At 40.7% G+C, this 27,132-nt stretch overlaps 1 protein-coding gene across 3 annotated transcripts in view; it reads left to right on the top strand.

Moving 5' to 3' along the window:
- Positions 1-27,132, top strand: part of LUZP2 (leucine zipper protein 2) — a 320,397-nt gene that overhangs the window by 206,767 nt on the left and 86,498 nt on the right. For all 3 annotated transcript variants that reach the window (XM_083436054.1, XM_083436053.1, XM_083436052.1), the window contains exon 7: positions 26,960-27,022. In XM_083436054.1, coding sequence (XP_083292180.1) covers positions 26,960-27,022 — 63 coding nt within the window. The remainder of the gene's footprint in view (positions 1-26,959; positions 27,023-27,132) is intronic.

Genomic DNA, 27,132 nt, shown 5'->3' with positions numbered 1-27,132 from the left:
AAGGTCCTGTCGGTTCTCAGGCAGATCGTTGGTCTGAACCGTGACTGCTTGATCCTATTGATTGCTAGAGGTGGCCCTGGAACTTTTGCTTGTTTCACCAGCTTCATTTCCATGCCTTGCAATCTAACATAGTAGAAGGACATCTAAGTTAGTAGCTCTTTTCCAGATTTGTTTTACTTCAAAAGATTGCTCATTAGATTCACTCTGCATTTACATAAAATGTGTGTGTATATATGTGTGTTTGTGTGCATGCGCAAACACACAATGCTATTGATCCCCATGCTTCAGCATAACAATATACCACATATTCTGGGGTCACCAAGCTCAGCAATGGATTATTTTCAGCAGTCCAGTCTGTGCTGTCACTTGCCAGTGTTTAATGCTTGGATCAACCAAGAGACAGACTCTTATCAAGGTGAGGTCTGGGTTAGCTGAATTCAATTTCAGAGCTTTCCTGGTGTATCATTCAACAACAAAAGAAAGGCACTGATTTCAAAAGAATTTCTAACAACTCATAATAGGAAATGGCAGTTGAGCATTACTTGAAGACAGATACATTTGGTGGCAGTGAATGGAGGTGGAGACAAATGTGTGTGTAAATGAAATGATATATTGACTTGATATGTAGATCATGGACTTTATGTGCTGATTTTATCCGCAGACTGGTAAAAATGGGCAATCATATAGTACTACCTCGGTTTATGAACTTAATCCATTCTAGAAGTCCATTCTTAAACTTAGGTGCACTTTCCCTAATGAGGCCTCCCGCTGCTGGTGGCCTTCCACTGTTTGGATTCTGTTCTTAGACTGAGGTAAAGTTCTCAAACCAAGACACTATTTCCAGTTTTGCGGAGTTTGTAAACCAAATAGTTCTTAAACCGGACTGTTCTTAAACCGAGGTACCACTGTACTCTAATTATTCTATATTCATGTATGACTGTCAGCTGATACTTGCCCAGGTAATGAAGTAAAGTTTGGAACTGGATGAAACTGAAGTTGGCTAAGTATAAACTTTAAAAAGAAGAGAGAAAGAAAGGGGAATAGATGCCAGAAGGTCTAATATTGCAGTCTTAACAATGTCTGCTCAGAAATAAATCTAACTGAATTCATTTGAGCTTACTCCCTGGTAATGTACTAGTTTAGAAGAAGGTGGTAAGCTTTCTTTTCTTTATTAATTTATAATTTACAGAATCTACATAAATATCTTTCCAGTTTTACATTACCATTTTATCTATCCAAATAATCAATAAAGCAATTCCGTATCTCAGAAAACTCTATCTTATTAGTAAATTTACACTATACTTCTTTGATGGATCAGCTTACTAAAGATTTATTCACATGGTTCCACACTTCATTTCAAAATTGCTCTATGCTATCCCAGGATGCTCCTCTTTCCCACCTCACTCTGCTAACTATTCTTCTCCCTACCTCATATGTACCAGTAACTAGTAATTTTTTGAGACTTTTACTTACATGGGGGGGGGGGGGGCACATTAAATAACACAACACCATGACCAATGTTAATTATCATCATACAAGATGTTGATGAACTGACATAATAAAATAATGCTTTTGGCATAGCCTTGAGTCCTCACTAGCAGCAAATGCTGGATTGCTTTATTGAACTGAATTACTTTGAAGATTTCTTAGATCCTTCAGGAAATCTTTGGGAGCTGTAGTAACCGGTTTAACCAGGCCATTATTTCCATAGTAGCAATGATGACTATGTTTTTTTCCAGAAAGGCATTCAGGTCTTTTGGCTGCCTCTGTAAAAAACACTGTTCCCTTTTTGTCTCTGATGTTATTTTTGCCAAAATGCAGAATGCCAACTTGGCTTGTAAAAAAGGGTATTAATATGAAGAAAAGTCTTAAATCTCTTTCCCTCTGTGCCTGGCATATATGCTCAGAGTCTTCTCTAATCACGTATTGTGACAGTCATCTTAAGTGCAGCTCCGTGCAAAAATAATTCTAGCCATTCTCGCTTCCAGTAAATACTTTTTTTCTCTAGATCACCTGTGCCAAAATTTTTGTGTGTGGTTATATTACCTGCTATAGTCATAGGACATGGAGGCATAGTTTAAACTGGACTTGTGGAAGATAAAACTAAGTTCTGTATTTGTACCACTGGGTATAGAATGGAACGGTTAGATCTAAAGAACCAGGAACAGGAAGAAAAGAGCCACTGGTCCTGTTTCACAAATGTTTGGGTATAGAGTGCAATAATAATGAGAAACATAAGAAGCTACTATATATCAAGCCAATCCTAATCTGGAGATACCAATGATTCAGCCTGGGAGTTTTACATTCAATGCATGCATTCTGTTTCCGAGCTTACAGATATGTAGGAGTAGTTTGTTCCTACTGTATTAAAATATGAAGCTACTTAATTCACTCATTTCAATTTGCTTGCCCTTAGAGGAACTAAGGATGGGGCAGCCAACATAATAGATATATGGGAAGCTGCCTAATGCCAAGGCAGACCAGTGGTCTATCTACCTAAGTTTTTCCGGAGTTTCAGGCAGAAATCTCTCCCAGCCCTACCTGGAGAAGCAGGGATTGACCCTGGGACCTTTTGTATTCAAAGCATTGCTCTACCACGGAGCTGTGGTCCTTCCACAGGGAAGATGGAGGGAGGCAATGACCTTAGGAGAGATGGAATTGGAGTGGGACAAATCAGAGTGGAGACTCTGAAGAAACTTCCCAGTGTTTAAGATGATGGCATATATGGTACAAGGGACAGGAAAAGAAGCTGATTAAGGGGAAAGGTGTTGATGAAAGGGAATTGGGCAAAGTAAGCAGTTGTCTGAAAAGGGCTTGCAGAAACAAGGGGTAGTGGAGACAGAGAGTTAAAGAAAGAGGGAAGCAAATAAAAAAGAAATAGTTGTGTGTGCCCGTGGAAACAAAATGCTACGTCTGAAAAACAGGAAGGGCAGAATGTTCTTAATGGGAATGCGGTGGGCAGGTGAAGGAATAAGCAAGCAGAGTAGAGGTTTGCTGGGTCAGACTCCAGAACTTGATGGGGGGAAATTTAATTGTGATCCCTGCTGTCACTGATATATTATGACCTCGTAAACTAAGGGGGCAATGAGAGCCCCAAAGCATTGTGCTAGCTGCGTGGGTTTTTTTTTTTTTTAACTAACCAGCCAGTTCTTTTGTTCAGGCTTCTAGTTTTCTATAAGGATGATCAAACTCTCTTCTCCCCGATTTGCAAATTTCGTGCACACACAAATGTGCATACAGCTACAAAATTGGTTTTGAAAATCAGATAAGGCCTTTAATTAGTTTGTCTTAACGTCTCAGTGTCTCCCTTCCCTTTTGTACAGTGTCATGCTCCTTGTCTTGGCTATCGTACATCCAGGGCTTTGAGAGATTTCCTGATAAGCACTGATCAAGAGAGGTGGGTGGGAATCAGATTTGATCCACAATGTCATTACTTTCTTTCACTGCGTCAGTGGCTGAAGGCTAATTTGATTGTACTGGTACTGAAAGAAAGAACTTGATAAGCTTGTAATGGTCATTGCAAAGCTTAGGAACATTCTGAACAGAATCAGTAAGGACCAAGTAAAATGTTCAGTTAATTGTGTCATATACTTTCCAGGGCCGGGGTCTCTCCCATGTCCCACACAAATAGCTCACGTGGGTATTCAGTCTGTATTGGGCCCTATCATGAAGGAGGAAGGCTTAAGTCTTTGGCTAGATTGAACTTGGCTGCATGCCTGTTTTATTTCTTAGTGGCCTTGCTTAGGCTCAAATTCCGCAACCACCGAGTTCACTATAAGAGCGTGTAATTAAATGGTAATTGTCATGACCCATCCCAGATATGGAAGGCATACATACAGTGGTACCCCGCAAGACGAATGCCTCGCAAGACGGAAAACCCGCTAAACGAAAGGGTTTTCCGTTTTTCTATGCGCTTTGCAGGACGAATTTCCCTATGGGCTTGCTTTGCAAGACGAAAATGTCTTGCGAGTCTTGAGATTTTTTTTCGCTCCCCACCCCCTGTTTCTAAGCCCCTAAACCGCTAATAGCCTTTTAGCAGCTAATCCGCTAATCCCTTAAGCCTTTAATAGCCTTTAATAGCCGCTAATAGCCGCTAAACCGCTAATAGCGCTAATCCGCTAAGCCGCTAATAAGGTTGCTTCGCAAGACAAAAAAACCGCTAGACGAAGAGACTCGCGGAACGAATTAATTTCGTCTTGCGAGGCACCACTGTACAGTTAACTCTTTATTGGCAAGAGAAGCACTTACAGCAGCTTCCATGATGATCTGTGGGATATACACATGTGCATGCTTCTAACCTCTGTCCACAGCTCTGGGCCCTATGGAGCAGTTGCAATAACAGTAGGGCCCCTCCCCTCCTCCAGCTTATTTACCCTCCTCTGATGGGTTGTGTGTCTGCAACCTGAGATTTCTCCTGCATGGAAGTTGTCACTGCTCTTTATTTGTGTCAGACAGAATCATATTAAAAGGTAAATTTGAAGTCATTCTAAGAGCCTAATCAATCCTTCAATTTTTTTTTAAAAAAATATGTGTATGCTACATATGTATTCTATAAAAAGTGCAGATTTTGAACACCTAGGATGAATTTACTGACCTGGATTTTCTCATACGCTCATAGTTAATTCTGCATTTAAGAGTTTTGATTTATTACGGCTGCTACTGCGGCATAGTTATTAAACTCACAACAGCTGGAATTGGGAGGCAAATATTCAATTACTGCTGAAGACAGAAGCTATCTTTCCCCTGCTCTCAAGCACTCTTAGAATATGCAAATATATCAACTCAAAAATGTAAATTTAGGGTTTGTATTTAATCCAAAGTAGATCTCCTACTATAAAATGTAAACTATGAGGAAGGAAAATAAGTCGAATGTAAATCACTAAGAAATGAGGTAGGTGAGATTGCAATACTTCCATCTACCCAAAATTGTGAACCCCAGGTGATATGAACCAGATCACTATAGCAGCTACTTAGAGGAAATAATTGTGGGTACTTTAGTTGACACATAAAACCAGCACCTCAAGTAGCTTGAATATTGCTCAGCAGATCCAGTAAGCCAAATTCATGCCACCTGAACTCCTTGGGAATCAACTACTTGTGAGAATGATCTGAACCCTATATAGGCACTTGCGGATATACAAAACATGTATTGTTAATCTGTTTTACCCTCTGCATACTACTGCACTGAACCTTCTGATATTGACTTACCTTCTGTTCTATTATGAATATACTTGTTGTATCTTCAAGAATACTAAGTCAGTGCCATCCATTTAGAGCTAGTATAAGTAACCAAATCGCTCCTACAATGCAGAAAGAAATGTGATTTAAATATACCTGCGATTCTATATGTACTTTAGCACTAAGCATATGTTTATAGTTTTAAATCTGCTCATTGGGTGTGGATAGTTTTTTGTTGATACCTTAACAGTTTCCATTGCTGAAGAAGCAAGCTGTTTTCCCCAAACTGAACAGTGGAGTAACTTTTCAGTGATGGAAGCTGTTTGTGGCAACATAAAAGTTCCTGACTGTTTGCCCGCTGTGCTTATAGCTCCTTTGGATTGTGGCTTTTATAGATAAATCTCAATGCTGAATTGAGAGAGGCATTTAAAAATAGCATAAATGCAGAATGCACAGCAGTGTGAAAATATTGTTTTTCTTGGCATGCTGGAGGCCGGGACAATTATTAGAGATTTGTTTCTGTTCTTCTGTGAATAAGCTACAGCCTTTAAGGAAAGTCAACAGCGGATACCCATTTTGCTTGTTTGCTTTGAAGACTTTTGGAAGTTTATTTTTGTGACTTTTTCCTACCATGAACAAATGCTTTGACTTTAAAAAAATTTCCAGGCACCTGGCTGCATTGCTTTCCTCTGAAAATGCTACATAGCTGGAGTCTCGCTTAGCAAATGAAGCATGAGATCTTGAGCACCTAGCACATTTTCGGTTCAGTCTTGCAGTAGCGAGTGGCTAAGCTTTCCATATAAATCACTTGGTACTCAGTGAATTTATGTGTAGTTTATTTTGTGGATTATATTTCTATACAATTTAGTTGCGGGTGTATCAAGCTACACAGCTTTTATTGTTGGCATTTTTCATTATGGCAGCGACCATGAACAATGTCAGCCATCTATCAATAACGATGCTTATCAATGTTTTACATAGCATGTCTAAAGTACTCTATGCAATTCACAAACACCTTAAAGCCCTGCATTATAGACCAGTATAGTGCCCATTTTACAGATGGAGGCTGAGCCCATAGTGGCTTGGTTAAGATTACTGCAAACAATTGTATCTGAGAATAGAGTTCAGATGGGGATATCGCATTTACTTAGCCACTACATCATACTAGCTTCCTTTTTTTCTTGATCAAACATTACAAGAAAAGTGTTCATGGTCACCTCCAGTTGGAATAGTTAACCTTTTGTATCACCATTGTATGCTGGCAACTGCTGTCCTCTAAAAAAATATCGATCATAGTTGAATTGTCTCCAGAATAATAATTGCTGTTATGATTTATTTGTTTATTTTGTGCAGCCAAATAAAAAATCAATGGGGGCAGGAGACACATAAGTATACCAAGTTTGTGGTTTAATAATGGATGCCTCCAGTACAAACTGCATCCTACATTTTTATACGCTCAGAAACCCAATTCAGCATGTTTCATTCAAGCTATTTATCAAGCAATGGGCTGAAGTATATGCGTATTGGATGGATAATGCATCAGAAATTGATTCTATATTTATTAAAGATTGTGAATGCACACAAAATAGCCAGTAAGTATAACAGCATCTAGTGTTCTCATAAATCATTGTCATACTGCACAAGAAACAAGAGAGGCTACAAAGTTTTATTCAGGGGGTAGGTACTGAGCTGTGTTGATTATGTTTACAATTTAAACTGTATAGACATACCCTACAACTTTCTGCAGCCAACTGCAAAGCTATGCAGTGCTTTTTATTTTCTATTGGTTGTGACTGAAAAGCCTAAGAAGGTTTGCTAACACTTTCAAGGCCACACCATACCCAAATTCATAAACAGCTGCCAGTTTCCACCCTGCAACATTTTCTCTTAATGAGGAACAAATGCCTTATAATCGCTTGCTCTTTTTAGGGAGCTACAGGGAATTGGTTCACTTACCAGGTCTTTCAGATTTATCCACCAGACTTTTGCTTGTTTTTTTTTTTTGTTTTTGTTTTTTAAACTATTCAAAACAGCACCATCCTGGGGAAAATCTAGATTCATAAAACGTTAGCTAGAAGAAGAGGAATTTTTTTTCAAAGCATGAATAGCAACTGTGGCACCACATCTCTCTTCTTCACAGACAAGTGACATTTGATATATTGTTCACAACTATCTCCCACAAGCTAGCACATTTGCTACAGAGCCACACTTCTTTACTCCAGATTGCGTATTGCTAAGAATTCCATGCTCACACTATAATATTTGTGGGGGGGGGGGGAGAGAGAGAATGCAGTTTTCCTTCTGCCAGTGCTTGCCAGGCTATTTGGAGTGCCCTGTGACATCACAGGTTATTAATCCAACATGACTGAGATGGACAAGTGACACAGTCCTCTTTTCTGGTCTTAGCACCTTATTTATTCATTTAAAATTGGGTGGAACTCAAGGGAGTGCTAAGGAAATTGCTTCGTCAGTGCAATTATTTCTATTTGTCTGACAATGGAGCTCCTTCCTCCTCTCATGTCCTGTTTTGGGAGATCTCCTGCTGCCCCTTGCCAAATTGGGGGTATGCCCAGGGAAAGGAGATAGGAGAGAAGCCATTTTGTGCTAGTGGAACTTGTTGCACTGAGTCCCACTAGTATTCAGGTGAATCTGGCCCATTAAGTTTTCCTGCATCTGACACAAACTCTCATGAAGGTTTATTTTCCCAGTTGGTGGTGGTGAGATGTAAATGTGAGGCAAAGCCTGGCAAACAAAATAAAAGGTATTCAATCTGCTTAGCATTACACCACCATGTTCTGAATGCTACCTCTCTCCCTTCCCTTGAAATAATTTCTCTTTCAGCTCTGCATTTCTGAATCACAACATTGTATCTGCCTTGTTGTTCTGGTTTGTTTGTTTGTTTTACTTAGGGGGAAGGAGCATGGGAGCCCAAAGCTTACTGTGACTTCACGCATGCCGCTCTAAACAATTATTTTGTGTGATGTGTGAATGTTACCAGAAAGACAGGGAGAAAGAGAATTGTTTTTTAATTTACTGATAAGGCAGCATGACAGTGATACAAGAATATGAAAATTCCTAGCAGATGTCAGTTTGGAAGCAAAAGGTAAAGTATTTGGGGAGTTGCCAATCCATATTTCTATGTACGCTTTTTAAAAATAAAGGAAAATGCAGTCATGGCACAATGAGAAGTTTTCAGTGACCATAATCCTTCTTGTGAGTTGAAGAAAGTTTTATCAATCAGATTAAAAACCCTGAATGTTCAAAACAATCCCTCCTGTTGGAAAAAGAATGGCAGCTGTGGTGCATATAAGCAGGCAAGATCTGACCATGGCCTAGTTTTGAGGCAGTGCCAATAACTTTTTTCAGTTTCATGCATGCAGAAACTGGTGCTTGGAGTGTGTGCTTTTGACATTTTCAAGGGTGCTTGGATTGATGGTGTCTTCATCTCTCCATTCCCACTCAAAATGTGACATCAAAAACCTTCACATTTCTGAACGTTCATTGCTCTGTAATAGATCAGATTATACGGAAAATGTTCTAATATGCAAAAATGATCATGTAAATGCAGAACCCAAGAACACCCCCCCCCCCGATACAGTGGTACCTCAGGTTACATACGCTTCAGGTTACATACGCTTCAGGTTACAGACTCCGCTAACCCAGAAAAAGTGCTTCAGGTTAAGAACTTTGCTTCAGGGTGAGAACAGAGATCATGCTCCGGCAGTGGGAGGCCCCATTAGCTAAAGTGGTGCTTCAGGTTAAGAACAGTTTCAGGTTAAGTACGGACCTCTGGAACGAATTAAGTACTTAACCTGAGGTACCACTGTATATAGCAGAGAGGGTGTCTATAGTGCAGGATTTCTACATGAGTAGAAATTTTAAGTACAACTGTTCACATTAAAAAGATACTGTTACAACTAAATTGCTCCTCTGATGGTTTTGTGGTCTGTACCAATTTTGCAGCAATCTAAGGTCTGCTACAGCTTACCTTTATCTTTAATGATTCCTATGAGGTTGTGTGTGATTCGGTTGCTAATAGAATTGTTGAGGATCTAGGCCTTAATTTTTATTACAAGGGTTTTATTTGATCTGTGGGGAAAATCAATGAAAACCAAGTATCCATTTGATTTTGGACGCCTGCAACTCTTATTTTTCTTATTTTCTGGTGGTCCCCCACCCCCCAAGAATGTAGTGGAAACACAGGTGAGTGTACTGAAAACAAATGGCACTCCCTCCTTCTTACTCACCCACCCTAACCCACAACAATCTTAAATAGCACCAACCAGTCGAATTTGTCTGAGGTGCTTTTCACAAGCACAGATGCCACTGTAGAGAAAATGCTATCAATAATGGGCGACATCTGGAGTGCGGGCAAAAGCATTAATGCAAGAAGATTTTCATGGTGAGAGGACCCCTCTTCTGAAAACAACTTATCCATAGCCTTCTGCAAAACTAGGGGAGGAATCTTTTGATAAACAGGCTTTTGTTTTAACAAAGGTCTATAGAAGTACCGTACGGCCCGAATATAAGCCACACCTTTAAAATTAAAGGGGGGAAAAGACAATACCTGAGGAGGAGCGGGGCTGAGGGAGGCCACGGAGGCAGCGCCTTTACTCCACTGCCGGTGGCAACAGCGGTGGGCAGCAGTGCTTCCAGAGGGTCAGCACCACCATGCCCCCCCCCTGACGGGATGGGCAGAGAGAGGCAGCAGCTGGTGGGACTCACATGCCCCTCATTGGGCTAAAGCCAGGCAGCACCTTGGGCTAGCACCAGTCCCAGCACACCGGCTGCATCTCCTGTTCCTCCTCCTAGCAGACCTCCTCACTCTCTCATCTGCGCTCCTCCCTCCCTTCCTCCTCCTTGTCGCCTTCTGGCTCCCTCCCCTCACTGCGACGTCATCTTGGGAGCTGGCCCAGCCAAAACCAAGCAACATCTGGGGACAAGCCCTCTCTAAGCCAATTTTTGTAAGGTCACAAATATAAGCCGCACTTTAACTTTTCATGGTCAGAATTTGGGGGGAAAGTGTGGCTTATATTCGGGCCAATACAGTATTAAAAAGAAATTGGTAGGGCCCTTCTACTTTCATTTACTGTGTTAAACTTTATGGGTGGGTGAGTGTGTCACATTTTTCAGCATGCTGTCATACAATGTGATCATTATTCAGCTAATATTTTGGAATAATTCGCTGAAAAAATACTTTTATTCTACTACAAGCAATCGATATTTTGGGAAAGATTTGAAATGGTTTTATGTCGTCCCTGTTTCTTTGTGGAGGGGTTGATGTGCATGGCTTGGGAGACATTTTGCATTACCTCCCTCTGACAGGGGCGAGCTGTCAAAAGAAAGATCTGGCAGATAGAGCCCAAAGTAGTGTGCTTGACAGTGATCATTATCTACAGACAGAATTCATCACAATAGCCAGGTTCACCATAGATATGTAATCTCTGATGCTCCCACAATATTCCTGAATACTAGGTGTTAAAAAAAGACACACACCCCAAAAAAAAGAGCTGTGAAGGGGCTCATGCTCATCATTCTGAGATTTACTGGCTGGAGGAACATGGCGGTACATAAGGAGTATGACTACAGCCATGGATTTTTTCTCAATTCAGGCGCAACCCAACGTTAGTGTGGAAAGAAAAACTCCATGCTCACTATGTAATAGGAGTAACATGTGACCACAAGTGGAGACAATCAGGTACAAATTCGCTCTTTGACACACCAGCTATACCACTATAAGTGGTCAGTGCAGAAAGGTTCATAGAGAAAGGTAGCACATGATTTTGCTTTGTAAGGATGGATAGCCATCTGGCAACTCTTGATGTCTGTTTCTACCACTGTTGTCATGACTCTGACAACGATTCAAAATGGGCTTCAAAATTTAAGAGAATTCAAATATTTGTGTTCAACTGATTAGTAATGTCTTAGGAAGGCTTTTGGGGATCTTCTGTTTCAACAAGCAGCTCTAACTTTTCATCACAGAAATTTATTTGATGTGGTCACTCCAATTCAAACACACATATCAGAGGGAGCCTAGCCATGACTTAGTGCAAATGTGTGAGTATGAGGACTTCCAGAGTCCTGCTACTGCTGCACCACTGTCAGCTAAATTATGGCTTGACTTTGCGTATTGTTCAAACCTAAGCTGGTGGTTTCTTCCAGACAAGCCTTGAGATGTAAATCAATAAAAAACGTTAATTACAGCCTATGGTTTGTCTGGAGAAAGTCTTTCTGAAATGTGTCAGATGCCTGCAAGTTGCATCCACTTCTACCAAAAAAAGTTTTAAAAATTCACTTTCTAAAAAATAATATCTAAACGTTCCATGCATGAAAACCCCTGTCTTCTCCAAGATCACTGAAACTCAGTCTATGTTTCTTTTCCTTCTATAGGGATTGTTTTACATGCATTTGCAAAACCAGCATTTCCATCGGAATAGTATCTGTACTGCAGTACTGTATGGAGTAGAAGCTCTTCTTAGGAGATGTGTTTTTCATTCCATTTGTCTTGGTGTGTGTGGGTAAACAGCTTTCTCCTAGTGTGATGACACATTATTGCCTAGAAAATTACCTTTTCAAGAAAGGGCATGATTTGAGCCAGTTCAGTAAAGCTGGGATGAAATGGGAACTTTTTATCTGTGCAAGAAATGAAGATCCTTCGATCACCTAACCTGTGTGCTTCCCTGAAGGGTACAGACTCTTACTGAAGCTGTTATTGTAGTTATGTTCTTTATAAAGTGAAGGAGCATAAAGCAGATGTGGGGGGGGGGGCAATAGTGAATGGAATAAAATGGAATAAAATAAATTCACATTAAGCAATGTGGGTTTGACTTCAGAGATACAGGCCAGTAATCCCTGAGCTATTTAAATTATATCACTCTTGTAGTTGAAAAGGTTAGCTAATGAATTACTATAAAACCTCTGTAGATTTTTTCAGAAGCACTTTTGCTAGCTCATCATGTTGTGTTAAAATCCAGGTCAGTTTGATGCAGGCTATTGATTATGTGCAAAACGGCTCTCAGATGAAGTGCACACATAAAGATGGTTTCTGCAACTATTCTAGAAGAATGGAGACATAGAGCATTAGCAGAGTTTGCTAGTTTGGTATAACTTGGCCTAGTTGTCACAGTGAGAAGAGATAGCAAGGGACAAATTGTTTATTTTGTTCTGCTGCCATGGACTGGTCTAGCCTCATTGACTTAAAGTCTGCACCTACTGTCAGAAGATATAAAAGTCTGTACCTACAGATTACCAAAATATGGGAATCTATTCTTGTTCAGAGAACTTTAAAGATTCTCTAAGCAAGAGTGGAAACCATATGTTTTGTAATATAGACCAAGTTAAAGTTGAGAGTGAGGTTTGGATTGTCTGTGACTGACCCCGACGGAGTGTGGGTGACCAATCAGATTGATGGAATCTGAGGGACTTTTGAAGACTAGTGGATTTTCCAGGTGGCATGACTGATGTTCCTGCCAAGGCCCTAGTTTCACTACAGAATAGTGAGATGCATGGGGCCATTGATAGGATCACTCCTAAGCGCCACCTCCAGCCATGGGGGGCAGGAGCTCAAAGCAATGAAGCAAGCTGTATGCTGACTGGTGCAAGTTCCCATTGCAAATCTGACCCAAAAGAAGTACAAACATGTAGCCAATCATTAACATCTCAGTGGTGGCAGCAATCAGATTATATCTGTCAGCCTCTATGACATCCTTGGTGAATCAGCCAGCAGAGCTGCTTAGAATAGTAAACTGACTAGTCCAGACGAGTGTTATATCAGTTACTACAAACCAGTGAGAGATTTGTGGATCACTTTGAGGTCAAAATCACGTGGGTCTTTTTTTTATTATAAAGAGATAACCGGTAGCATTTCACTAAGCATCAATGGGAGCAACAGGTTTTTCCACCTTCTGCCATCCCTGGGTAGAAAAATTATACATTTCAGATTTTTAGCTTGCTGTTTGTTCTAAAAATAAAATGTTGGCAAGGGAAAGAAGAGGACAAAAAAGAGATTCTCAGAGAAAATATTCAATTCTGGAACTGCTTTGGTATGGAGCTACTCTTATTAACTTCCAAACACTGCCTGAAAATGTTTTGAGTAACATTCACCTTTAAAGTCTAATCTATGAAATTTGCACTTTCCATTACAATGAGAACTGAAACATGGCCATTCTTCAATAGTTACACATCTGAATTTTGCAGCTCTCCAGCCAAACAATGCTTACGAGTATGCATATCTTAGATCCATCCTCCCATTGGCTACCACATCCCACACAGCAAATGTTTTCCCTCAAGGCAGTCAGGGGAGTGTCATTCTTGACCTCTTTGGTTTATAGTGAGATGACAGAAACAAAGTATTTGCTTCCTTCCATATGGCTCTTTGTTCAATTAAAATCACAGTCCTTTTTGGGGTGTTTTAGCTCTGTCTGAGTACTAATTGGTGCCCAGGACTTCAATTAAAAGAGGATTTAAGTTAAAAAGCACTCTTCATGCCTGTGTGGAAACTCATTTTGCATTCTGAACTGCATTGGAATTGTTGAGGTTGTAATACTGCTTCATATTTGAGCCCAGCTTTAGAAGAAGGAGGAGGAGGATAAAATTTTATTTATTTTATGCCCCCCTCCCCAGCCAAAGCCGGGCTCAGAGCAGATAACAACAGTAAAAATAGCACAATTTACATAAAATCACGGTCAATTAATTGAAATACATTCTAAAATCAATTCATGTGCTGTGGTTTGTATGTCTATGCCAGGAAATGTGAAACTTGGCAGCATTTCTGGCTGTTTGCATGACCACCTACATGCAGTAGGCCTGTTAAAATGTAGGAGAGCAGCCACTACTTGCCTCCTGACCTTAATACAGGGACATTCAGGAAGAATCCCCAATGTGTTGCCTGGTTTTATGGAGTCCCTTGTGTACCTTTTCCTTGACTGAGACCTAGTATCTGGGTAAGTCGTTGCTGCTTCTGCTGTCTTTTCATGTTCTGATGATATTTGCAATAGTCTTCTCTTCCCTGTCTGTGCTCGACATATACGTGACATTAATCATGTACTTTTGTCATGACTACAACCCCTTTCCTTTGCCAGCAAGGGGCCCCTGCTCTGAATTGAGACCCTGTTGTTATATTAATATTATATATTTATTTATACCCTGCCTCTTTCTCTGATAGATGCTCAAGGTGGCTTACAGAGAAAAAGAAAAACAGCTAAAAACATTGGGAGGGGGAATTAAAAAACAACAATTAAACATATACAGGCATGCTATTAAAACTATACAAATAATTGCAATATAAACAGCACGGCACCTTCTCTTTCATTAAAAGAAATCAGTTCCCCAAAAGCCTGTTGGAATAAGAAAGTGTTCACCTGCTAGTGGAAGGACTAACTTCTAGCAAGTCTAGCTTTTCTAGGGAGATGGTTTCAGAGTCTCAATGCACATCCTGATAGTGTCAAAAGTACACAGCTGGACTCCACGAGCACATGCGATAGTTTACAAAATATGCACTGGGGCAATTTCGGAACAGAAAGCTCACTAGCACAACGATTGCCTGCATTTATGTGGGGGGTGTGGTGGGGAACCAACTTACAAATTATATTAATGGGAGGGCAACCTAAGTGCCATTTTCATTCTAAGAATCTTGGTAATCTGTTCCTGTTTCTTGTACCTATTCTCTTTCCACAAGGGTATATTTAAGACAATGGTCACAATACAAATGTTTACTAACCTGCCAGAACTTAATGCACTATTCTACAGTCTGTAGAAGAAAGATAAAAGATGTGGAGCTAAATAGTGGTACTCTGCCTCCTCCCACGCTTGTTCAATGCAGCAGCAGTGTTGTTTGGAAACCAGGAATTCAATAACGCATTTGATATTTAGATTACACCCCCTTTTTTTTTCTTTGCATATATAGCTTCAGGATGTTGCTCATTTCATTTTTATCAGTTTGCCTTTGGTGGTGCTGTCAGTTCACAGTAATGGACTTTTTAAGCCCAATCTGCAGCCTGCGGAGGTCAAACACTTCTGCACCATTTCTCAAATAAATGGAAAGATGGTGCTGCAGGCTGACATATCTCTGAAAAGGTGCTCTGTTTTTACTGAATCTTGCAAGCAGCACTGGAAGCTCCCAATCGCTCCCTTCAGAAGAAAGGATCAAAGAATCACCAGGCTTCCTCACTACACAATCCTGCATAGTGCAAGCAATTACCCTACATCTCAGAATCAAATACTGTAAAATGGGATTCTCTGTTTAAATCCATTGCTTTGCTTTAATTAGAAATGCTTCCTACGTGAATGGAATCATTAAGTGAACATGCTTTTCTATAACAAGTTTGAGGTAAACTGTGTAGAAATAAATTGAAGGGTTTTGGGGGGAGGTTGCGGAAAAGAGCTATCTGAACAGTCATAGATACCTCCCAACGAACAGATGAACACCCAGCAAAGAAGCAAAAAGGAGTGTCCAAATTCTGATTCCTTTTGTGGACAATCCAAAGGTCTGGATGGGGGTGAGCCCACAAGGGCCAGAGATGAGTTCATGGTAGGTCATAGCAGGGCCAGAGGCAGGAATGTAGTCAGGTCAGGCAGACAACCAGGTTCCCAAAGGCCACAGTCAAGGGGAAGGGAAGGGAGAGACAAAAGTCTCTAGAGTAGGTGCTCTGAATAGCTGAGGATTTTGTAATGGCTTTTAGTCAAACACAATAAATGATTGCTTGGTTGAATATCTGAGGAAGGAACCAAAACTGAGGCAGTGGTTATATAAAACCAGCCCTGCCCCAGTTGCCTCTGTAGAAACCTGGTCTGGCTGGTCTCACAGATTTGGAAGGGCTAAAATGAATTGAGTCACAATAAGGAATTCAAGTTGGGGCTGAACTGGGCCACTTTTATTTAGACATTAAATTAAAATCAGCAGAGGAGGTTGACTATGGAGCAGGAGGTAATTGAACTGAATAACTATAGCCACTGGATGAACCAGCCTTGCCTAAGGAATTGGGCATAGCTCCCTTGTTGTTGTTTAGTCGTTTAGTCCACCTCAGGTGGGTGAGGACGTCTGACTTCCTGACGCAGTGAAAAAAATCCAGATGATTAACCTATTTAACAACACAGCAGATCAAGCATTCCTAGGGTTGCCATACGTCTGGGTGGAAATGTTTGTAATGTCTGAAAATCCGTCTGCATGTCAGAAGAGGTAGGTTCTGGCAATTTCCCTTTAAAAACGCTCAACACCCCCCCCCCCGCAAACCTTGGCCAAACCCTTTCCCCCCATACTTTTGCATCCTGATTCTCACTTTTTAAAATATGAAAACCCTAAGCACTCCATCCTGCTATTCAGTGTGAAGTAGGCTTCATTCTTGGGCTCCATGATCACTGCAGATGGTGACAGCAGCCACGAAATTAAAGGACACCTGCTCCTTGAGAGAAAGGCAATGGCAAACCTAGACAGCATCTTAAAAAGCAGAGACATCACCTTGCCAACAAAGGTCTGTATAGTTAAAGCCATGGTTTCCCCAGTAGTGATGTATGGAAGTGAGAGCTGGACCATCAAGAAGGCTGATCACCGAAGAATAGATGCTTTTGAATTATGGTGCTGGAGGAGACTCTTGAGAGTCCCATGGATTGCAAAAAGATCAAACGTATCCATTCTTAAGGAAATCAGCCCTGAGTGCTCACTCGAAGGACAGATCGTGAAGCTGAGGCTCCAATACTTTGGCCACCTCATGAGAAGAGAAGATTCCCTGGAAAAGGCCCTGATGTTGGGAAAGATGGAGGACACAAGGAGAAGGGTCGACAGAGGACAAGATGGTTGGACAGTGTTCTCTAAGCTACAAACATGAGTCTGACCAAACTGCGGGAGGCAGTGGGAGACAGGAGTGCCTGGCGTGCTCTGGTCCATGGGGTCACGAAGAGTCGGACACGACTAAACGACTAAACAACAACAACAACAAGGCAAAAAAACAAAACAATCTGCAATCCAAAATACGAATAGGAGAAAAAAATCCTGTATGGCCCCCTAGTGGGAACCCTGAAGCACACTGGGAGACAGAAAGGGAGGCTGCTGCAGCAAATGGAGAGGCTGGAGAGAAGGCAGATTGTTCCTTAAGTATGGATCAAATCTTGCCTGCCTCCTTGGACTACCTTAGTAATGTACGAATTGGCACCAAGGATTTTCCCGCTCTGCCTCTCTTGCTCCAATGGCACGCAAAGGCACCTGGCCATCTTGGCACCATCTAGGCTGTTCGGCTGAATGTTCTCGCTGGGGTGGGGTGGGGGAGAATCAATGTGAAACAAATTTCCCTAATTTAAATGTACAAACAAAAATTTGAATTTATATTCTTCTGAATTTGGGGGACCAATCTACTGAAAGAAGTGAAATAATTTTCCCAGAGGAAAGAAAAGGCCACTCTAAAGGAAAGTGTAATTGCATGGAGAAATATCCCAGAAATAACTGCACACACACACACCCCTACACCTGCTCTAGTCCCTGGCATCCTCTTTCCCCAGTTTCTTTGCTCTGCAGACACCTTTACATCTCAGTCCATTGTTAACATTCCCCACATCTCATTGGGTTCCTACATATGTCACTTTTATCTATCATTATTTTTCCAGTATGAGTCACCTTTGGACTTCCATATGTTGTTGAACTCAACTCTAATCAGCCCCAGGCAGCATGTCTAATGGTCAGGGATGATGGCAGTTGTACTCCAACATCTGGAGGGCCACAGGTGTTGCCACACCTGTTTCCTTCCTTCCTTCCTTCCTTCCTTCCTTCCTTCCTTCCTTCCTTCCTTTTCTAATCCAGTTACCGTAATTTATCATCTGTCTATCATGTTAGGAGCCAAATAAGAAGAGGGCATTGGAGTGTGTATGTGCATGTGTGAACACACATGTATGTGTAGTATCATAGACTGATTCTGAATGATGTTCTCTCTCTGAGGTTGTGGCTCCTCCACTCACACACATTCATTATTGTCTCTTATGCGTTATTCTTGTTTATAAAAGTTATCATCCATTTCTCTGGCTGAAGTCCCCCCCCCCCACTCCACTTCATTTAGATTCCTTATAGTAAGCTGCATGAAAGTCAATTTATCTTTCTCTTGTATGATTGAAGGGCTGGGCAACCCTTCCTGGATTTTAGCAAATTCACCATTTCATGTCATATAAAGCAAACTCCTACTCTGCTGAAAAACAATTTGCATAACTCACAATACCAACGCTGCTAACGAAAACACAGTAGGATGTTCAAAGATATTTATTTGCCCTTCACTGCTGTTTCCTCCCCACGCACCCTCCCCTTTGCTATCAAACCTCTGTAAAGAGCCATCATTTAATAGGAAATGGGAAATAGCTCATTTTGGCAATCAGCCCTGTCATCGTCCAGAGAAGCACAATGCAGTTTTGTTTTTTAGTTGTTTTGTTTTGGGGAGGAGAAATTATTCCTATATAAAATGTCCTGAAGATGGGCTCGGCATAGTTTGATTTACTCTATTCATTAAGGGAAAGCAGACTCAAATTTATCTTGATCAAAACAAATAACGCCTTCCAGACAGTGGGTAAAATGTCTAGATTGGCATTGATTGTGGGAAATAATTTTCTGAAAGAGAACGTGATTCTCCTTGCATAAACAAACACTATGCCCCCACTTCTTAATATCCGGGAGAAGACACTGGTTAATTTGTACTGAGCCTTCCTGCATAATGGTGTTGTTTTTTCTCCCACTGAACAGTACGTTGCTTGCTATTTAATATTAGATATTAACTGTATGGTCAAAACTAGGGCCTGGTAACATTTCTTTTGGTCGGAGCTACTTTCATTCAACTCTCATGCAGCAGTGCCAACTATGTGACAGAAACTTTCAAAATGTCACAGAGTCTAGTTTGCTCATGTAAACATGAGCAAACTGTTGCAACAAGAAGACGCTAAGCATCAAATCTGCAATCTCCATCCTGACATGTTACAGTTCAGAAAGGGCCATGTCATTTGCTGATGCTTTATATGAGAATAGGTTCTGGTGTATTATTATAGAAATGGCGGCATTTGACACATTGAAGGGGAAGCACAACCAATCAGTGGAGCTCTTCATGTTTAGCAGAAAGATGTGAATTGGTTCACTTACTGAATTAGATAATACTGATGAACCCCAGTGGGACAATTAGGGTTTTCTTCTGCTGTGGACCCTAATGCTTTCCATGGTCCCACATGGCCCTTCCCTTCTGTCTTGCTAGGTGTTTATACCAGATTTAAATATTGTTAATGAGTTAATAAAGGAAAGACAGTCACACATTAATATGGTCACCAAGATTTTGCATGTTTTGCTTATGTTTCCTATCAGTTGGGATGCTGAAATTACTAGGAACTGAAGCAAGCAATAATGTCATAGACCAAGAACAGATTTTAGTTATTAAATGTGCTTAATGAGAAGATGACGCAAACACTTCACTGCTCTTGTATATTACCCAAATTACCTTGGTGATTCATTTATTTTGGATTTAATGAGACATTTTCACTAAATCTAAGGGCTATGTTTAGTGTTAACAATTACTGTATTTTAAAGAGAAAGTGGTTATTAAAAATAAACCCCTGGCTATTTGAGCAGTTATGTTTCATATGCTTAACTTGGTGGTTAAGTATAAAATATATTTTCTATTAATATAAAAAGCATTGAATGAATGCCTTCGTAATGTCTGGACCTGGTTACTGTGTGGATTATTGCACTGTGAATGGGGATGCTTTTAAAGACAATTCAAGTAGCCTACAGATGAGGAAAATAATAAAGTTGCATCTCCAGAAAGGGCGGATGATCAGAATCCTATTAAAGTGGTGTTTAATTCTGCCCTACCTTCCAGTAGTTTTGCATGCAGATAAGTGTTGTGGTCCCTAGTAGGCTTTGACCTGACATACCTTGCAAGCAGTCTGTGACAGCATTTGCTAAGTGAATGTGCGCATATCCCATAATAATGTCTTATACTTGTCATAAATAAGACATATAGGAGTTGTGAGAGGGAGGAAACTCATGACTGAGATGTGTTGAGTATAACATTTGGATTGGGTCTCAGAGTACATCCACTTCCTTTTTCCTTAACTGATCACTGTATTGTGTGACTTGTCCAGGACAATTGCTTTCTTTAAACTTATTCCTAGACAGTAAGACAGCAAATGCCTTCAGAAAAAGATCACAGGTGCCTCGTTGCAATCTTTGTCCAAGCCTGACTGAAGGTTTAAGATCATTCATCAGTGTAGAAATCAAATCCAGGCCTAAGTAAATTTTACTTGACCAAACCGTCAGGGCTCTCACTCACATGATGATTCTGTAGGTCAGTGGGCAACTGGCTATATCATGTAATGTGCTAAATTTAAACAATGACAGAGGTTTGAATAAAGCAGGGATGAAGAACACTGAAAGGAAAAAGTGACAATTTAAAAAAAATGTCAGAGGTTTGAGGGAGCATGCAAAGGGTGACACTGAGTGGCAGGGAGTGGAAGTTTAAAACAAGGCTTGTGTACAGCAAGAAGGGAACTTGGAAAGGCTCTGTTGTGTTAGCTTCTTGGCGTTAGCTTCTGTGTTGTGTCCATCATGAGTCTTGAAGATAGGGCAGGTTAGATGTTCAAAACAGTAGTTGAAATAATAAAATGAAGAGTAGTGAAAAATAAGCTGGACAGTATCTTCCTCTGAATTATCATGATCATCAACCTATTATTATGAATACAATGTTATAATTAGTTGAACAGCCAGATTATTTGCCCAACCTGAAACACAGGTTAAATGTGTTTTGCAAACTGCAAGAGAAGGAATATCATCAGTATTAATCAAGATGCAAAACAATGCCTGTCACTGCAATGTGGTCAGAGTTCAGTAACACCAAATAATACTCCAACTATAAACAACAATGTTCATTTGCTCTTCGCAACAGGTTCCCATGAGTGCCCTTGATAAATTTAACCTGTCATCTTGTGAGGTTTGTTGAGTATTGCTTTAATAAGTAAATATGACATCATTATTCATCATGCTGTCAGCAAGTTTCTCCACTGATCACTGGTATACCTGTGCCATGGGGATGGGCAAGGAAGGAGGTTAACTGTCCAAAATGTCTCTTAAAAAGAAAAAGAAAAAGCATTCAGGCAAATTCAGTTTTTAATCAAAATTGCTCATGCATGAGTCGTTCTCAAAGTGTACCTGAGGATCATAGAAATTCCATAGCTCAGTGGTAAAGCTTTGCATGCAGAAGGTTCTAAGTTCAATCTCTGTCATTTCCAGTTTATTTATTTATTTCTATTCAGCATTTCCTGAAGGAGCTCAATGTGGTGGCATACACAGTTTTCACCCTCCTCATTCCCCCCCCTCACAGAAACTCTGTGAGGAAGGTTCATCTAAGAGACAGTGACTGGACCAAAGTCATCCAATTAGCTTCATGACTAAGTGGGGATTTGAACCCTGGTCTCCTAGTTCCTAGTCCAATGTTCTAACTAAACCTCATGTAAGAACTTTGAGAGCTGCCGACAATACTGGGACAGCTAAACAAATAGTGAGACTATTGTGGGATGTGATCCATAAGTAGCAGTCAAGTACAGCATTCCTTGTTTTCCTAGAGTGGACATGCAGGGTAATGTTTGGTCCAGCCAGTCAAAAACTTTCTGTTTCTTCCTGGCTGGGACATACTTCCTCTGGCCAGAGGTGGGCATGACCTTACCTGCCCAGGTAACAAAAGGGCAAATCACACAGCACACTCTCCCCTCTCTTTGACTTCCTCCCTTTGACTTCTTCTGTCGTTGGAACAGGTTTTTTTTAGCTAGAAATGCTCTGTTGACTTTCAGCCAACAGAGGACACTGGGATTATCCCCATATGGGATAGATCAACACGTATGTAACTAAGTCTGCCTTCAGGGATCCAACTGTGAACTGATGATGTGAGTAAACTTCTTTTACATACTTAACACAAGATTGTGGCGTGTTTATTCTTTTTAAGAGGGATTAAAAGGGAACTTACCAGGAACATACAATTCAATACTGAATTGTATGATAGTGAGAGGCTTAAGCAAGCCTGCAAACAGCTGTCTGCTGTGCGTTTAAAAGGGGAATGTAAAACTCTGCTAAGTTATAACTTGCTAGCGCAAGTTAGGAAGGATATTAATAAACAATATATCCTCTCCTGCCTCCCTGAACATTCCCACAATAATGTGACCTGGGTTAAGGCAGTTTCCTGTTTTTCTGTAGACACTACTAAACTTAAGAATATATGAAGGCCCTGCTGGATCAGGGCAATGGCTTATCTAGTCCAGCATTCTGTTCTCACAGTGGCCAACCAGTTGTGTGTGGGAAACCTGCAAGGATGATTCAGGCATAAGAGCACTTTTCCCTCCTGTGATTTCCAGCAACTGGTATTCAGAAGCATTGCTGCTACAAATGTGGAGGGCCTAGTGGAGCTATTGTGGCTAGTAGCCATCAATAGACGTCAATGATTTTGTCTGCTCCTCATTCAAGGCCATTGGCAGGCATCACCGCCTTCTATGGGAGTGAGTTCCATAACTAGGGCCCTGCATAAAGAAGTAAAAGTGTCAGTCTTGGTGAATGTTAAGATAAAGGTGTTTCTTTATGGACACTTCCCACTCTCTGTTTGGTACTAAGGTGGAAGTGATGAAACTGAGTTAACACAAGTACCTTTGAAGAAGGAGCTATCCTTTTTGGCAGGTTCAAAGCATGATTCCCTCAGCACCAATGGCAGGGACCTTGTGGGTCGCTCAACTGCACTTGCTTGTAGTGTGGAGTAGGCTGGTGGTATAAGAAGCTGTTGCAAACGTTCATGAAGTGTAACAACTGGGATATGCACTCTGTGTAGATTCAATGTCCCTCCCCCATAATCACCTCCAGAGGTATCATAGCCAAATGAGCAATGCATTAGCACAGTAATTATCACTGAATTTAGCACCTCCTGCTTCAACAGTGAATAGAAGTTACCTTCAAACTCATTCTTAATTTGAGGTGAAGAGTGTGATGTTCTTGCCTTAGGCTTACCATGTCCTTCCCAGGTCTCAGATTTCTTTCTGTTCACTGTGAAAATGCAGCCAGCTTTCAGTATTCCTCTCAAGCTTTCTTTCGGATTGGTTTATAATTAATCGAGTTATCCTTTGGAGCGCTGTGATGCCCTTGACCTCCTCTTCTCTGGCCTGACTAGATCGAACTGTAGTTCAGAGTCTCTGCATTTGTCTTTGGAAAGAAAATCACTTTTTGTGCCAGATTTCCCACTGTCTCCTGCCTGGATACTTTGCTCTGGGTTTACAATATTGAACACCGGGCCAGAAGAAAAAATCCAAATAAAGTAAGAAAGATGTAAGCTCCCCAAAGCTGAAGTGCATTGCTGCTGCTCTGAGGCTCCCCTGCTCTATGCAAAAAATTGTAGAATCAATCCATAAGTATATTTAAAAACTGCCCTTGGCACAGCATAAGACTCAGCAGGTGTAAAGTAACCTAAGGATGGCTTAGACCAACCGGCCCTTGGCATCAAGAACAAAAGGGACAGTGTAGACTATAGCTATGAAATGCCAGCTCAGACATGTACCCTTGTTGAGGACAAAGTCAATTAATGCATGGCAGAAAATCCTTAGTCTCTTCCAGTTTGTGCTGATTGACTGGCTTTGCATAGGTGCTCCAAAGAAACGAGGAGATGTGCTGAAAGTGTGAATTCTGAGTTCTCTGTAGAATAATATTGTAGTTCCTCTTCATTGCCTCATAGTGCCACAAACACCTCCATCAAGCAGCTTGAAGCGATTTATCATTGCAGAAGGAGCCACTTTCAGTGGGTAATAGACAGGAACAAGTTAAAATGTGTGTGAAACAAGATGCTGCATGCTGTCATTACCCAGGAATTGTGCAAAGGACACATGAGGGATTTCAAATGTAAACAGTGAATGGGAATTATTTTTTGCATCGGTCTTAGCAAGCAGATTTAGTCCAATAAAACTAAGAAATGTCTTATTTACAACTCAAACTTTCAGAGTTTCCATTAGAATGCAGACTTAAATCTGGCTTGATGTACTGAATTCAATTAATATTCTGTTTCAATTGATAACATGTTTCCCATGCATAATTTTAGAGGATGCTATTACTAGTTAGAAATAAATTTGCATTACTACTGCAGTGTGCTTATCTAAAAGAATCAAATGCATAGGGCTTAGTTTCCGTATCATTTATAGCTGGTTGTCATTGAAAGACTTCACATATTTCATTTTTGAAATATGTTTTGATGTGGATTTCCTAGGCACTGTGTGCTGCAGTGTAAAAAGTAATGGAATGGCATTTAACAGAAATTAATCAAAGAGAAATGCTCTAGCCCTTTTCTTTTCTTTTCATTTTTCCTGAGAGTTATTGCATCAAGGTGAAGGATATTCCTCTGATATTCCTCCTACTGGTTGTGACAGGCAGAAACCTGTCTTCTGCCTCCTCTCCAGGAAGAGGGGCAATCCCTCTCCCCAGACTGACCCTGTCTGTAGTTAATAGAATCACAGAATCGTAGAGGTGGAAGAGACCCCAAGGGTCATCTAGTCCAACCCCTTGCAATGCAGGAATCTCAACCAAAGCATCTAAGACAGATGGCCATCCAAACTCTGTTTTAAAACCTCCAAGGAAGGAGAGTCTACCACCAAGGAAGGTGTCCATTCCACTGTTGGACAGCTCTTACTGTCAGAAAGTTCTTCCTGGTGTTTAATCTCTGTATAATCAGATTACTTCCCACCTCAGCCAACTGGAGTTCATTTGACTTATTAAATGGTCCTTTCCACTAATAAAATGGAGCTATTTGAGAGCAAAATCGCAAGCCACTCCTCCTTAGGCACTCCTAAGTGCCAGAGTGGTGTAGTGGTTAAGAGCTGTAGACTTGTAATCTGGTGAACCGGGTTCGCGTCCCTGCTCCTCCACATGCAGCTGTTGGGTGACCTTGGGCTAGTCACACTTCTTTGAAGTCTCTCAGCCCCACTCACCTCACAGAGTGTTTGTTGTGGGGGAGGAAGGGAAAGGAGAATGTTAGCCTCTTTGAGACTCCTTCGGGTAGTGATAAAGCGGGATATCAAATCCAAACTACTACTACTACTACTACTCTTCTTCTTCTTCTTCTTCTTCTTCTTCTTCTTCTTCTTCTCTTGAGAGGTTCCTGAAGACTCCTAGCCTACATCTTCCTTGTGATACAAGGAAGTTTTGATTGTCTTATCTAGTGTGAAAAGCTTTCCAGACCAACATTTTTTTTAATCGTAAAGATTATGCACCAATTTCATGGTGATTTCCCCAAATAATTAACTCACAAGACATAAACAGATGTTGCATCCAAGTGAATGTACTGAATCGTGATGACCTTCTTTTTTTTTAAGGGGAAATATATATATACACCTCAGGAGGGGTAGAGAAACAACAGTAGAAGAGAGAGTGCTTAATCCTTTACTTATATGCCTCTTCACATCCACTTTGCCCATGTTGGGTTGCTGCCAAAACATGTTTCAGTACCCTTTGCAGGGCAAAGCAACACAGTGATGAGTCTTCTACCTGCTGTTTCTCTGCTCAGAATCATTCCTTCCCAAAGTGGTGTTTTATAGAAAAGAAATAGGGCCTCCAGGGCTGGAGACAATGGTTCCTGAGCTTTATTTGACTCTGTAAGTAAGTGCTATACTATTATTACACTTGCTGTATAAAAGCCAGAAATGGGAAATTGCCTGAAAGCAATTTTTGCAATCTGCCTCTCACTTTACTCTACAGGATCATCCTGTATCCAGAACATCTGCACTGCTTGTCAATGTCGTAAATGTTGTTAATATATTAAAAATGTGGTATTAATTATGCAAGCTCTCCTCGATTGGAGTAGCATGGTGTTTAAAAAAACATAAGATCCATTAGAAACCACTTTAGCTTTTTCATGAGGCTTCTTAATATCCCACATGTAATGAAATATAGATAGTAATGGGTTTCTGTGCAATAATGAGGGCAGAAAATGGAGGTGGGGGAAGAGTGAAAAGACTTGGTACAGCTTTTGTTGCAAAGTATCTGGGAAATTTTTCACATACACTAAAATGTGTGGCTGGTTTGGTGCCTGCATATAAGCAAACATAGGCTTCTGGTCAGCTTCACTGTATTCTTAGCATGACGGTGAATGGAATTAAAATAGACTCAGTCTTTCTGTTTACAGAATCTGTATATTAAATTGGCTACGAAGTAAAAAGACTGTGGGGGCAGTTCTTAAATTGCTTGAATTTTTGCAGGTCGCACATGGTTTCGTATCCAGTCAAATTTGAAGCGTGGTGACTTGTGACAAGGATGCTTCACATGATTATTCCCTGTGCCAATGCAGCTTCCACTTGAGCTAGTGACGTTTATGTGTGAAGACATCGGGGGAGTTCAGACAAGCCCCTTCATGTGCTGAAAATGCACTAAAACTAGGGACAAATTCCATACATAGCAAAAACTAGAATTGCTTCATTGAAGTCAACAGTGGGAGAAAGTGTCTTTCCATAACTTATCACCCTTTCTATCCCATATTGTGGCTAGTCCACCTTGATTGACAGTCTATTTTTGAAAACTTAAGTGTGCTTTTCTGTCTCCTCAAATGATTATTTAAAAGTAAATTCCACAGGCATCTAGGAAAGAGAAAATGCTACTTGTGCTATTTATATATTTATCTTCATTCTTAATGTATTTTTGTCCTCACTGCTATCCTAAATATCAGATTTACATATACCATGCTAAAATATTTAGATGATTTCTTAATATTTTAATGCATGCTGGTGATATATATCTATATATTTATTCTCCTCCATTTAGAACAAAAGCCTGAAAAATAAACTCCTTTCTGGAAGCAAGCTTTGTGGCATTCATGCTGAAGAGGTGAGTAGGATTTGTTTTGTTCTAACCCCAGCAAGCCCAATAGAGGAAATGATTTATTGGTGAAGCCTGTTGCAAATCAGGGGCGGATTTGGGGATGTGCAAGGGTGAGC

This window comes from Podarcis tiliguerta (genome assembly GCF_965153285.1).
Source record: "Podarcis tiliguerta genome assembly, chromosome: 1".
NCBI lineage: Eukaryota > Metazoa > Chordata > Lepidosauria > Squamata > Lacertidae > Podarcis > Podarcis tiliguerta.
Note: the sequence above shows the minus strand (reverse complement) of the source record. Positions and strands in the feature narration are given on the sequence as shown.